The 12,787-nt window shown below is 42.1% G+C and overlaps 1 protein-coding gene across 1 annotated transcript in view; it reads right to left on the reverse strand.

Annotated features, from left to right (window-relative positions):
* Nucleotides 1-1,700: 1,700 nt before the first annotated feature.
* Dnah14 (dynein axonemal heavy chain 14) overlaps nucleotides 1,701-12,787 on the reverse strand; it is a 356,406-nt gene continuing 345,319 nt past the window's right edge. Inside the window, exons 81-85 of the mRNA XM_077802938.1 lie at nucleotides 11,113-11,225; nucleotides 9,844-9,983; nucleotides 6,732-6,895; nucleotides 2,277-2,423; nucleotides 1,701-1,916 (exon numbers count right to left, since the gene is read on the reverse strand). Of these exons, the coding sequence (XP_077659064.1) occupies nucleotides 1,701-1,916; nucleotides 2,277-2,423; nucleotides 6,732-6,895; nucleotides 9,844-9,983; nucleotides 11,113-11,225 (780 nt within the window). The remainder of the gene's footprint in view (nucleotides 1,917-2,276; nucleotides 2,424-6,731; nucleotides 6,896-9,843; nucleotides 9,984-11,112; nucleotides 11,226-12,787) is intronic.

The raw sequence follows: 12,787 nt of genomic DNA on the forward strand, positions 1-12,787 counted from the left end.
TTGATCCTTATTTTATTTTATTTTTGCCTGCAACTTTGGGATTATTGTCACCAAGACAAATCCTTCACTAACCCTCCCCGCCCCCTGCTCTTTCTAGGATTATTCCTCTGGGACCTTCCTGGATCACTGGGCATCCAAATGGCAAACTGGGTCCCTTGGCCAGTTGCTGTTTATATTGAAGCTGTCACAATGTTAGAGCTTGAAAGGGTAGTGGTGAGGGAGTGGGTAACTCCCGGAAAATGGTTGTGTATTTAGGATTTGCAGTTTGAGAAATGCTAAAAACTATTGCATATTCAATAATAACCTTCAAATGAATAGCTATTAATCATAGAGGCATTTGTGTTTATTTAAAGACAGTACATCCTTTAAGAAAGAGGCATTTATGTCTAAGACAGTGCCTGATGCCCATTTGGGTTTCCAGCTGATAATGCAGCACTCAGGCTGAGCTCAGTGAGGAAATCAGACGGAGTCAGTTCTTCATTCCTCCTCCTGTCATCCCATAATGTGGCAGAAGGTGTGTGTGTGTCAGAATCTGGGCTGATTAAAAATCTAGCACAGGATTCATATCTTGAAGGTCTTTAATTTTGTACTATTTGTTTGAAGAAAAGGCCTTGTGTATTGGTGGTTTCCAGAAAGTATGGGTTGCTTTAACAAATCCTGGATAATTTAAAAAACTTTTAGCAAATGAATTGCAACTAATAAGACCCCACCTTCTATCTTTTGGTAAAATTGTACACTTTATCATTTTCTCCTTGGTTCCTAAGAGACAGGGACTGTCTTAGTTCTATAGTTATGCTCCTACTGTTGTTTTTAGACAGTATAGTTTCCTAGACCAGAAAGCAAGTACATATTAACATTTTGTGGCTGTTTATGAGTCCAATTTGTGGTATAAGTCCCACCCTTCCACCTCCTTATGTTAGAGAATGGATTGTTATCTTCATGTGTGACTTGGGGTATGTCCATTGCCAAAGTCCAGTGATAATAAAATGAAACCTTGAATTATAGCTGTCCTTCCTTTTAGAAATGCAAACCTGGGTGAGTTTAGTCTCAGCACTGGCTGTTATTAAGCTGTAAAATTTGGCTGGCATGCCCACCTGGTACAGAGCAGGGCGTCTGAGGATTATAATGGAATTCTTGTTAGTGTTCCAAAATGATAGTTACAATTATAGAGTACAGTTAAGGAGATTCTTCCCATAGAAACACATTTAGATATATCAATCCTGTTTATGGAATTCTCATGATTTGTTTTTGTAGTCTAGTGAGGTCAGAACCAAGGCTGCATTTCTTTTAAGTAAGGAAGGCTCTTCCATTTTGTTTTAGAAGTCTGTAGGCCAGTAGTGTAGAGTATTCCAAAGGACGTGTATTGCATTTTATATAAAACACAAACCACTAACTTGAGTTAAAAGCTTTTTGGAAATATGCCCTAATAACTTTGCTGGTTTAAGTCAAACCTGTTGTGTTCCAGGTTATGCTGACCTGCACGAGAGCCCAGCTGCAGACATCGAGCATTAGGTCTTGATGAGTTTAGAACAAAAAGCAGCTCTAAGATTCCCCCACATAATGATGTCCTCACCTACAGATGAAAGAGACTGCGCAGTCTGGCTGACCACTCATCATTAGGAAGGGTGTTGATGATATTTGAGGGTCTGGACAGCATAAAGAGTCAAAACTTCAAATGGTTTGGTATGGAAGTTTATTTTTCATTCATTCTTCTCACACAACAATGCCACCTGCATGGTGATCCAGTGACTAGGAGGTTTTGCCGTTGATAAATACACTGATGTCAGAAAGTTTGTTGGTAGACTAGTACCAGTGTTAAAAATTCTTGACCTCTCAGGTGTCTGGTAAATTGGACATTCAAAAGTATAGAGTTCTGAATCTGTCTGGTTAGAAGCATTGGGTGTTTCAGTAGAAATCTTGAAAGAGAAAAAAATCCAATAATCAAATTGCATAGTTCAAAACCAGTTAGCTCACATTTTCCCTACATGAAGTCCAGGGGATATGGTAAGGATTGAATGTGTAAGTTAATGTACTTGCACGTGGGGAATTTAATTTAGAGGAATTCCCATGGCTTTGTAGTACAGAGAAATAACATTGAATGTTAATACAGCATCTGTTTCAGATTTTAGCAATCTCGGGGCTATTTTAAACGTGCGAGGTCTGAAGCTATCATATTTTCCTCTTGAGATTGCGGGTACCGGGGAGTAGGAGAGGTGTGTCTTAGTGAGGTGGAGCTAAGAAGATCAGGACTTCCTGATGAACAGCTGGGTGATTACCTTTGTTGGCATAAAGTATATGTCGGGAAAGTCACAACACATTTCAAGAGGCAGTGAGTCTTCTAGTATATTTTGTTCATGATTCCATCGTGCTCCCTCAAGGAATAAGCCAAAAATATGAACTCCTTCATGAGAGGAATTCAAGCCCTGAGATGGAAGAGAGATGGTGTCAGCAGGTCCCCAGGCAGAAGCTGCCAGCCTAACAGGAGCTCCCTGAGGAGATGCCATCCCAGCGTGGGACCATCCCTGGTGTGTTGTCCCAAGTTTTTCCCATTCTGAGCATTTAGAATTGTAGGCTTTTGTCTGCCTTCTAGTGCTGATCCTGAATTGACAAGTATTTTCAGACAGGAAAACCCCATATTTCTACAATTGTAATCCTGAGCTGAGCTTCTTAGAAGAAATCAAGAACAGTTGTAAAATGAGCTTGTTTTACTAGGCTCAAACTTTGTCACCTACCTCTACCATGGTGGCTACATTACTCAGTAGGGCTCTGAAAATTTAAAAGAGGCAGTGAAGGTTCTATATCATATCTGATTGAAATTAAATAAATCATTAAATGAATAATAAAGGGTGAAGTGAATTTCTGATGAGTGGTGTTAAGCAGAAAACTGGAGTTGCCAGCAGCTCCAATTCCAGGAGTGCCTGGGGGCTGGTGAAGCCACCTGCTCTTCTCCAGGTGTGCTGCACTTAGTGCTGAGTGGCCGAGCACTAAGCTGCCCAGGAGGCCTCAGCCTTCTATGATCCGGCAGTTCTCTGAGGAGATGGATGGACACAGCTCTCCCAGACCAGCTTGTTGGCACAGAGATGAAGTGTGGAACAGCCTGTGCTGTGCTTGGTGACTCAGCTATCCACTCTGTGGATGTGACCTGCCTCGAGGTGCAAGGTGAATTCATATAAAGCACATTCTATAAAAGACTTACTGGGAATTGTTTTGTGTAATGACTTGACTTTAACGTACAGGCTAAGTTTCATACACTGTGTTGACTCTAGTGTTGTCTCATGCATTTGACTTTGTTTATACTTGTGTGATTTGGACATGGAATGCATGGGTTTTTCAGAGAAAAGACGTAATATGTAAGTAATTTGCAAACAGTCCATGATGAGGTGACTTAATTCTCACAAGAGTTAACCAAAATGAATGAAAGGAAATTTACCTAAATCAAATCTGATTCATGGGATAAACAGAAATAACTGAGAACATCTGATTAGATGGGTAGAGACAAAAAGCAAGTTTGGGAGGGCAGCCCACCCCCTTTGTCCCTATGAGGCATGAGAAGAGGGCGCAGAGCAACCTGCCTCCCTGAGCGTTGTGTCTGCTGGGTTGTGTAGGAAGGTGTTGGACAGGCTGAAGAACAGGCTAGCCTTGGAGTCAAAGCCATGTCTGGGCTCTTTGAACCTTAATTCTGGCCTATAAAACTGATAATTTTTCATAAATAATGCAGGTAAAGAGCCTATGCGTCTCTGACACATGATAAATGCTGAGTGCAAGTTGGTAAGGGGCCTTGGTGCCATCATGACAGGTCAGGTAGGCTCTGACCTTCTGGAGGCCAGTGGCTCTGTGTTGTTCATCTTTCATTTCCAACAGCTAGCACAGTTTTGCACACATATTTTTGAGTGAATGAATTGATAAACAATTGGACAAATTTCAAGTCCAAAACACATCTGAACTTTAAATTTCTTCCACTTTGGTATCCTTGCCTAGTGGTCACTTTGTTTTTCCTAAACTTCCAGGAACAGGGCACTTACTGTCTACAAATGGAAGCTGTGCTAACCACCATGGGCAATTTGGATCAAGTGGATGCCCTGATGCTCAGTGAGACCCCTGGAAGCCTCTGTGGCTGGCACTCCTTTGGAGTTCTAGTAGATTTAGAGTCTAGTTCTTCATGCATCACCCCTTTAAATAGTTCTCTTCTAAGTCTTTTCTAGAATGGATTCTCCCAGTATCATCCTTCTGAAAAGGTTTCCAACCTGCAATCACTCTAGATGTTCTCTGAGTCATTTCTAAGTGTAGTCTGATGCGTGCCAAGAAAAGGAAGACCAGGACTGGAGCAAGAGACCGAACAGCATGAGCCCTGGCCTCCTCCCATGACCCCAGATCCCTAGACACACTCATAACAGCACTGGAAACAAGATGTGTCCCTAGTAGACCAGAAATTATGAGATCTCTAAAGATGGTTGATAGAATTAGATTAAGGAAATCACAACCTGTAATGCACACAGTAAAACCTAAACAAAACAATATACCCTCCGTTCCCCCAACCCCACCCCACTACTGAATCCTACAAGCTAATCTTAAATATTGGTACAAAATTTTGAATAAAATATTATAATTAAGATGATTTGATCAATGTAAATCTTTGGGTAAAAAGTCATGTGATTATTTCCAGAGATACCAAAAAGATCCTTCATTACATTTAGCTTTCATTCTTATTTAAAACAATCTTAATTTAGAAATTATATCTTAACAAAATAAACTCGAGATCCATGTATCTATATCGTCTACCATGTTAATAGGACAAAGGATAAAAACCAGCTGATTATTTCAGTAGACATGGGAAAAGTGTTTAATAAATTCAATACCTACTTATGATTTAAAAAAAAAAAAAACCCTTTTGACAAACTAGGACTAGGAGGCAACCTTCTTAATCTACAAAGAAGCCTATAATTGATGTAATACTTAATGGTGGAATAGTGAAGGCTATTCCCTGAGTCTTAGGAAAAAGACAAGAATGTCCATTATCACCTTGTTATTGAACATTGTACTAGAAAGAAATTGAAGAACTAAATACATGATAAGCTAGAGAAATAAAAAGAAAAACTAAATATTTAAGATTAAAAGTCTCAATATTGCTGGGGCCAGGGTTGTGGCTCAGTGGTAGAACACTTGCCTAGCATGTGTGAGGCACTGGGTTTGATCCCCCGCACCACATAAAAATAAAAAATAAAATAAATATATTGTGTTTATCTACAAATAAATGTATTATAAAAAGGTCTCAATATTGCTGAGATGTCAATTCTCCAAAAATCAATTGTCAACTGTAAAGAAGAGCAAAGCTAGAGGACTTCGTATGAGTACATACTGTAAAGCAACAATAATTAAAATAGAACTGCGGCACAAAGACAGACACATCAGTGAAACATATTAGTGACTCAGAAACAGGCCCAGGGATAGACAATTATTTGATCTACGACAAAATTAAAGTGGGGTAAGGATCATCATTTCAATAAAAGAAAAATGAGACTGAGTCAGTTGGGTACTACCATGCAACCCAAAAAACTTTGACTCCACCTCATACAATACACCAACTCAATTCAATGTGGACCAGAAGCATAAATATGAAAAGTAAAGTCATACAACTTCCAGAGATAACAAAAGAAGATTTTAGTAACCTTGCGATGGGAAGATTTCTTAGGACTTAAAAAGGAGATGGATATAGCAGACTTCATTACAACAAAGAATTTTTGTTCAGCAGAAGACAACACTAAGTAAAAAGGAAAGTCACATACCAAGAGAAGATAAATTCTATATATTAACCTGACAAAAGGCTTATTCCAGAATCTATAAAGAACTTCAACAATCAATATGACAAAGACTAGCCAATCAAAAGTTGGCTAAAGTCTCAAACAGGAACTTTACAAAAGAGCTTTCTGGGAGTTTTGTGAGTCTTTCTAGTAAATTATTACACCTGAAATTTGTTTTGGGAAACTCCTAAACTAGCTATCGGTGTTAGAAGTCTTGGGTAGACTGTGCCCTTAACCTCAAATTTGACTAACCCCAAGTACAAGACTCATGACAAAGAGCCAGTTGTACAGTACTACAAATCCTATTCACAAAAAACAATAATTGTAAGAAAACTGTTAAGAAAATAACCTGAAGATAATTTCAATGTGGAGAAAACAAAATTTCCTGAAAGATGTAAATGACCTAAACAAATGGAACAACTATGTTTCTAGATGGAAAACCCTGATATTTAAAAGACAACGATTCCTTCTTGATTTTGAGCAAACTGTTCAAAATCCTAACAGGTTGTTTAAAACAATGAAATGTGATAAGCTCATTTTTAACGTGGTTGAGTGTGGACCCTGGAGTAGTAGATTCCTAGAGCAGATTGGCACTTAGTAAGCACAAGCGTTCAAGTAGTGGGTGGTGAGAGCACAGCAGGGCTGGGATTACCCGGAGCATATGGCTGGCTGCATGGCCACCGCTCCCAGCCTGGGTGTTCCTGGCCATCCTCACTGTGTTTGCTGAGTGTTGGTTGGGGGTGGGAGGAGATTTTGCTTGCCACCTGGCTGAGCTCTGGAATAAGTGGGCTGCCGGGCGCAGTTGGATGGCATTTGGACTTGAAGAGCTCTGTGCCTTATTTGTCTGCCTCTCTGGTTACCTGGCAGGTGGTAAGTACTGAATAAAGGTTCATTGAGGGAATGAACAACTACCCTTTCCAATCCTGTCAGTACCTTAAAGGCTCTCCTGACTGTGTTGAGCTTCTTTTGGATAATTATGGAGAGCTCCTCATCTTTGATGTCACTGGGGTCAGAAGTCACATGGTGGGTAAAAGTGAGGCCATCCATAGAGATTCCTTGGGCTCTTCCATAGTCTTGAAGCACAGCAGAAAGAAAGGCTTTGAAGAAAAATACCAACAATTTCCTTGTGAGTCTCTGGACTTCCCTCAGGGGTGGGCAACACCCCTTCCCTCATGGAGATAGAAGAGTGGAGAAGCTAAGTCAGGAAGAAAGAGAGATAAGGGCAAGACCTGTGCACTCACCTCACTTAGGTCTTTGTGCTATTAGTCTGGCAAGTGCATACGCCTCCTGGTGGAGGTGAACTTGGATTTTTCTGTAGGTCTAGCCCCTGTTCCCCCATATGTTTGTGGGAATAGGGGAGTTATAAATTTTGGATCCACTTCTGACGCCATCTTGGCAAAAATATGGGGCCAGAGTGAGGACAAGACTAAGTGTGCCAGAATCTTTGTCAGAAAATGACATATGGACACTGGGAGGAGGAAGGCGCTTTTTTTCTCTGTGGTTGCTTAGTGGATGGTGGTCATTTTACCCCTGGCCACACAGAGCAAGGCTATGTGCAGCAGGAAAACCAACAAACACAGCTCAAACTTGACATGGCCATCATTTTAATCCCAGTTAGCTCTTCTCCCTGTGTCCTTTATTTTCGCACCCACTCAGCTGTTTATGCCAGAGACCTGAGAGTTGCTCAATCTGTCTCTCCTGCACCCCATCACTTCAAACACCGAGTCTGGTTGGTTTTCTTTCCTAATTTCTGTCTACGCAACTTCTTCTCTGCTTCCCCTACCGTCACCCTACTGCAGGGCACCATGAGTTCTTGCCCTGAGCAAAGCAGACTCCCTGGATGGCTGGGACCTGGCCTTGTACTCCTCCAGTGCACCCTTGCCCTTCTTCCTTCCTGTAGCTATTGTTCATGACCCTTCTGGCCTGAAACACATTAAATAGCTCCCATGGTCACAGGGTGGCATCAACTTTTAGGGTTCCTGGACCCATCCTTCCAGCTTCATCCTACACCATTCTCCCTCTGTGGGTCTTTTGCTCTGATCATAATGAACATTTGGTTTCTTCTAATTTGCTTTCCTCTCTCTTACCTCTGGACTCTGGAATAATCACCAATATAGATGTTATTCTCAGTTTTGGGCAATGGATGAACACTTGACATTTTAAGTCAGGCAGGCTAAGTTCAAATCGTAGCTTAATCAGTATTTTTGTTGTTTATTTGTCTAAAGTCATACAACATAGGGGCCAAGATTTTTCTATCTGAAAATAGGGATGATAATAGTAACAGACTCCAAAGATTGTCACGAGAATTGGATGACTTAATTTATACTAAGTTCTTGGAACAGTGCCTGGCACCCCATAAATACTGTGGAAGTGCTTTTAATTATTCTCCTCTTCTTCCATCCCCACCTGGAGAACACTTAACTGGCAGTAACCTTCAAGTCTCATTTTAAAAGTCATTTATTTCCTTCCAGGCCCTGAATTAAGGTACCCATGTTTCATGCTCCAAAAGTAATGATTTGTTCATATGTTCCTTCAGAAACACATCTAGTTATTCTGCAAATATTTATTGAGAACTTCGCTGGTGCTGGGGGAGTATTGAAGCCAGATTTACAAATAGGTAGTGTAGTTAGGTAAATGGGGTCTAATATTGAATAGAATAAAGAAAATGGAGGCCATTATTGAGAATGGAGTCCAGGAAACCAGAGCAACACTTGGGGAAATTGAAATGTTAATGTCCCCAAGGCCCAGTACCCATCCTAAGGAAGTGTTAATGAAGCAGCTCCCAGCAAACAGGGAAGTGCTAATCAAAAGCTGCCCCAGGCCCTTCCTGCTCAGATTACTCCCCCACCCACCTATCTCCCACCTTTTGGGCCTTCCCACCTGCATTCTATCCCTGCAAGATAAAGGTAGACAAAGAGATGATTGTGGGAAAGCTGAAAGAAGACCTTAGCTTTAAAAAAGGGAAGACCTCCCGCTTCCATGGATTCTGCCTTTTGGGTCCCCTTTTTCCTTGGGGAGAAGTCGAAGCTGTCCTTTAATAAAGCCTTCTACTTTCCACTCTATACTTGCCTCGTGTGCTTCTCTGGTGTTATACTTCAGCATTCGGGGAAGCAAGTTGTCACCGGTAAACAGCGGTAACAGTATTAGGTTCTATGGATATGACAGCAATAAAAACAGACCCATTCCTGTTCTCCTGAAGCTTCTAGTCTACTACTGCTTCTTTACAACTTCCTGTACATCCCTGATCACTCATTGTGGCAATATCTATTAGGTCAGTGGTGACTTGGTGGCAACTTAGAACAAAGCAGCCCGGCTGGAGAAGAACATCAATCGGATGCCGTTGGAAACGCCTGTCAATCAGCCAGATCTCCTGACTAACGCCTGTCAATCAGCAGGACCCCCTGGCCAATCCTGTAGTTCAGCCAACTCCCCTGACCAACTCCAAGGGGGCAAGGGACCCTAGAGACACCTTTTCCTGTCCCAAGCCCTTCCCTTCCTGCTGTAAGCTCCATAAAAGTCCAGTCCTGTCGAGCTTCCATGCGGTTTCTCCTCAGACCCTTCCCCTGTCCCCTCTGTGGGTCTAATCGAGTTCTGCCCAGGAGTGATATCTCAATAAAGCCTGTTCAGCGGCCCTTTTAAATCTGCCTCCTTTGGTTGCTGCCTGCCCAGCCTGATCTGACAATATCCTGGTCAATTTTTTCTGCTGAGCGGGTGGGGTCCCAGTCCCAGCAAGCATTCAGCCATCTATCAACAAATGAATAAACAACAGAAGCACAGAATCAATTCCTAAGTTATAGTGGTCTCAGGGAGGGTCTTTGACATCACTGAATCATAGCCTAGAGATGAGAAAGTGACCTGCCAAGGTACAGGTGCGATCTGACAAAGGTAAGCCTATTTTGATGAAGAAAGAAAGTGAGAGAGGAGGGAAGAGGCCCTGGTACCTGCCAGGGCATAGGTGCTGTCGTCTAAACCACTAGTGAAGAGGGTGAGGAGTTGTGGAGATACTGGGCCCAGTGTAGGGCTGATCCTGGTTTCTAATGCTCACCTTGTGGGAAGAAGAAAGCTGGGAGCCAGTATCTTGCAGGAAATCCTTCATAGAAATCAGACTCTGATTCAGGAAGGTATGTGAAGCTTTGACTAGGTGATAAAGTAGTTTCATTTGAAGTTGTGATGAATCTCATGTACCTGTTGAGAAGCAGACCAGGTGAGGTGCATAAGGACATAATAATTGCATACCTGCAGGTGACCTGGGCCATTTCCTCCAGTCCCTCCAGGCTCTCATCCTTTCACTTTTCTTTCTCTTTCTTTCTCTCTCTCTCTCTCTCTCTCTCTCTCTCTCTCTCTCTCTCTCTCTCTCTCTCTCCCTCTCTCTCTCTCTGCTGGGAATTGAACCCAGGCCCTTGTGCATGCGAGGCAGGCACTCTACCAACTGAGCTGTATCCCCAGCTCCATTCCTCCCACTCAATTCCCTCCCACTCAGGACTCTTGTGCTATACTTTAATGGGCACCAAGTATGCTTTGAAGCTGGTAAGGGGAAAAGGAAGACAAGCGATTTGGTTGGAAGTCCATGGAATTGAGTAACACAGGGCATTATTACAGTGGGGAACCTGGCTGGGCCTTCTGGAGTCTTATCAATTGTTTCTGAGTTACAGACTTCTCCAAAAGAATCCCCAGAGATGTGGTCTGGTGTTTGCATTTGTTCTAACACTCCTTTATACTTAAATGGTTAAGAGGCAGCCTGGCACAGACTTTGGTACCAGATTTTCTGGGTTCGAACCTCAATACTTCCATTTTCTACTTGTGAAACCTTGGGAAAGTTACTTCATACACCTCAGCTTCCTCATCTCTGAAATAGGATGATGGGGGTTACTAGGATACTTGGTGTGTTAGGAACAGCAATGCTCTTGGAAAGAGGCTTGATACTCTGTGAGTCCCTTGGTCAATGGTAGCTAGTCTCAGGCCTTCACACTGCTTTTATTATGACCAAAAATACATGGAAAAATCACATGTAGCCAAATTTTTCATATACCACTTCATATTTCTCTCTATGTGTTTCTTAGGACGCTGTGTAGAATAATGGAAAAAAAATGTTCTGGCTGCTAGTCCTTATCTCTGTCTCAGAGTTTAGGGACCTTGAATGGACTCTCAGCTCCCAAGATCCCCATTTTCTCACCCTAAATGGAAGACAAGAATTCATCTACTCCTTAATTCACATGTTACTCTGAGAACCCAAAGACCAAGCATGTGAAATTAGTTCATAAACTGTTAAGCTCTAGTAAAAATAAGGAAGAAACAAAGCAGTTTTCATTCATACCGACGATGTATTGCAGTGTAAGCCACTTTGGCCCAGGTATTGAAGAAATCCAGTCGCTGCATGAGATCATTAACCCAGGAGCTTAGGGACCTGCATGACTTGTAGGCATATTTCTGTTGAGATTTAGAGACAATTATGTCATTTTTTTTTTTAGATCTGCCTCTGGGATCATTGGGAACATTTCTGTAAACTTTATAATAGACTCAATTGCCAGGGAGAAAAAAGTTGGCAGAAGAATGTCCTTTTCCAACTGAAATGAACATTTTTACATAGTGAGAAGTCTGAAAATGAATACCCAGGAGAAACAGGGTTATCTTTACTGAATAAACCCTTGGAAGCTTCCACTCTGGCTAAGGCTTTCCTGACTCTTCTCAAATTCTTTCAATAATCTCCTCACCTCTCTTTCCTCTTCTCTGGGGACATTATTTTCACATGCCATTGGGTGTGAGCCTTTCAACTTCCCAGATTTCCCCTGAGCAAAGTTCTATGAGCCCCCACCCACTGTCTGGTCCTTCCCTTTTCCTTCCAGTTCTGAGCCAAGCTGACCCCTGCCCCTCAGCTCTGCCTGCCTTTCTGGGGCATTTCCTCTTGGCTTCCATCCAGTTATGAACACGCTCTTCTTATCTTAAATACAGAAGCCTCTAACTTATCTGCTACAGTGAGTGTACGGGGAAGGGGGTCCGTAAGTCCTTGAACCTCCTTCTGTGTTTATGGTCAAGCTTCTTGAGAAGGCCTTCATTGATTCCTGTTCATTATTGCTCTACATTAGAAGTCATCAGTGGCTTTATAAAAACTTTCCATATTCATGGTGTCCCACCCCCGTTTTTATTTTTTAATATTTATATTTTAGTTGTAATTGGACACAATACCTTTATTTCACTTATTTATTTTTTTTATGTGGTGCTGAGGATCAAATGCAGGGTCTTGCACGTGCGAGGAGAGCGCTCTGCTGCTGAGCCACAACCCCCGCCCTACACCTGTTTTATTTGGTACAAATCCTTTGCCACTTTTGGTTAAACTGGTTACTTCCTTCTCCTTCGCTTTTTCTCTTGAATTCTCTATTTTTTTCTAGACCCCATTCATTGGTTCCTTTCCTTCCCTCCCTTGAGGTTAGTGCTGCCCTCTTCTCTTGCTGCTTCGAAGTCCCTTTCCCGGACTTCACCATGGCTGTGGTTTCAGTGTTTTGCTAGGCTGATGAAACCAACGTCTTGCTTCACATTGTCATTGTTCCTCCAACAGCATCTCTTTCTGCTCACGTAGTCTCTGAATGGCAGTCTCTATCTGCCTAAATGTCCAAGCCAGACATATCCTTCCATCTGGCTAATCCCAGGTCTTGTCAGTCTGTCAGACATGCAGTTGTCTGTTGTAATTGTATTTACAGTCTCCCAACTAGACCATGTTCTCCCATCATAACTGCTGCAGGGAGCCCAGCACTTTCACTAGTTAGCTTTCTTAGCAAGCAGCAAAGCCCCTCTGTTGATCCCTTTATCTAGTCAATAAGGGCACAGGAATAAAGGATCCCTAAGGTCCTTTCTGATTCTGAAGTCCTGTGAAGGACTTCATATGTGTGAACTTTACAGCTTCCACATTTCAATTTTTCATCATTGTCTATAATCAATTTTTTTGTACTGGGGATTGAATCCCGGGTGCTTAACCACCGAGCCATATCCCCAAC

Source organism: Urocitellus parryii, chromosome 9, assembly GCF_045843805.1.
Source record: "Urocitellus parryii isolate mUroPar1 chromosome 9, mUroPar1.hap1, whole genome shotgun sequence".
Classification (NCBI taxonomy): Eukaryota; Metazoa; Chordata; class Mammalia; order Rodentia; family Sciuridae; genus Urocitellus; species Urocitellus parryii.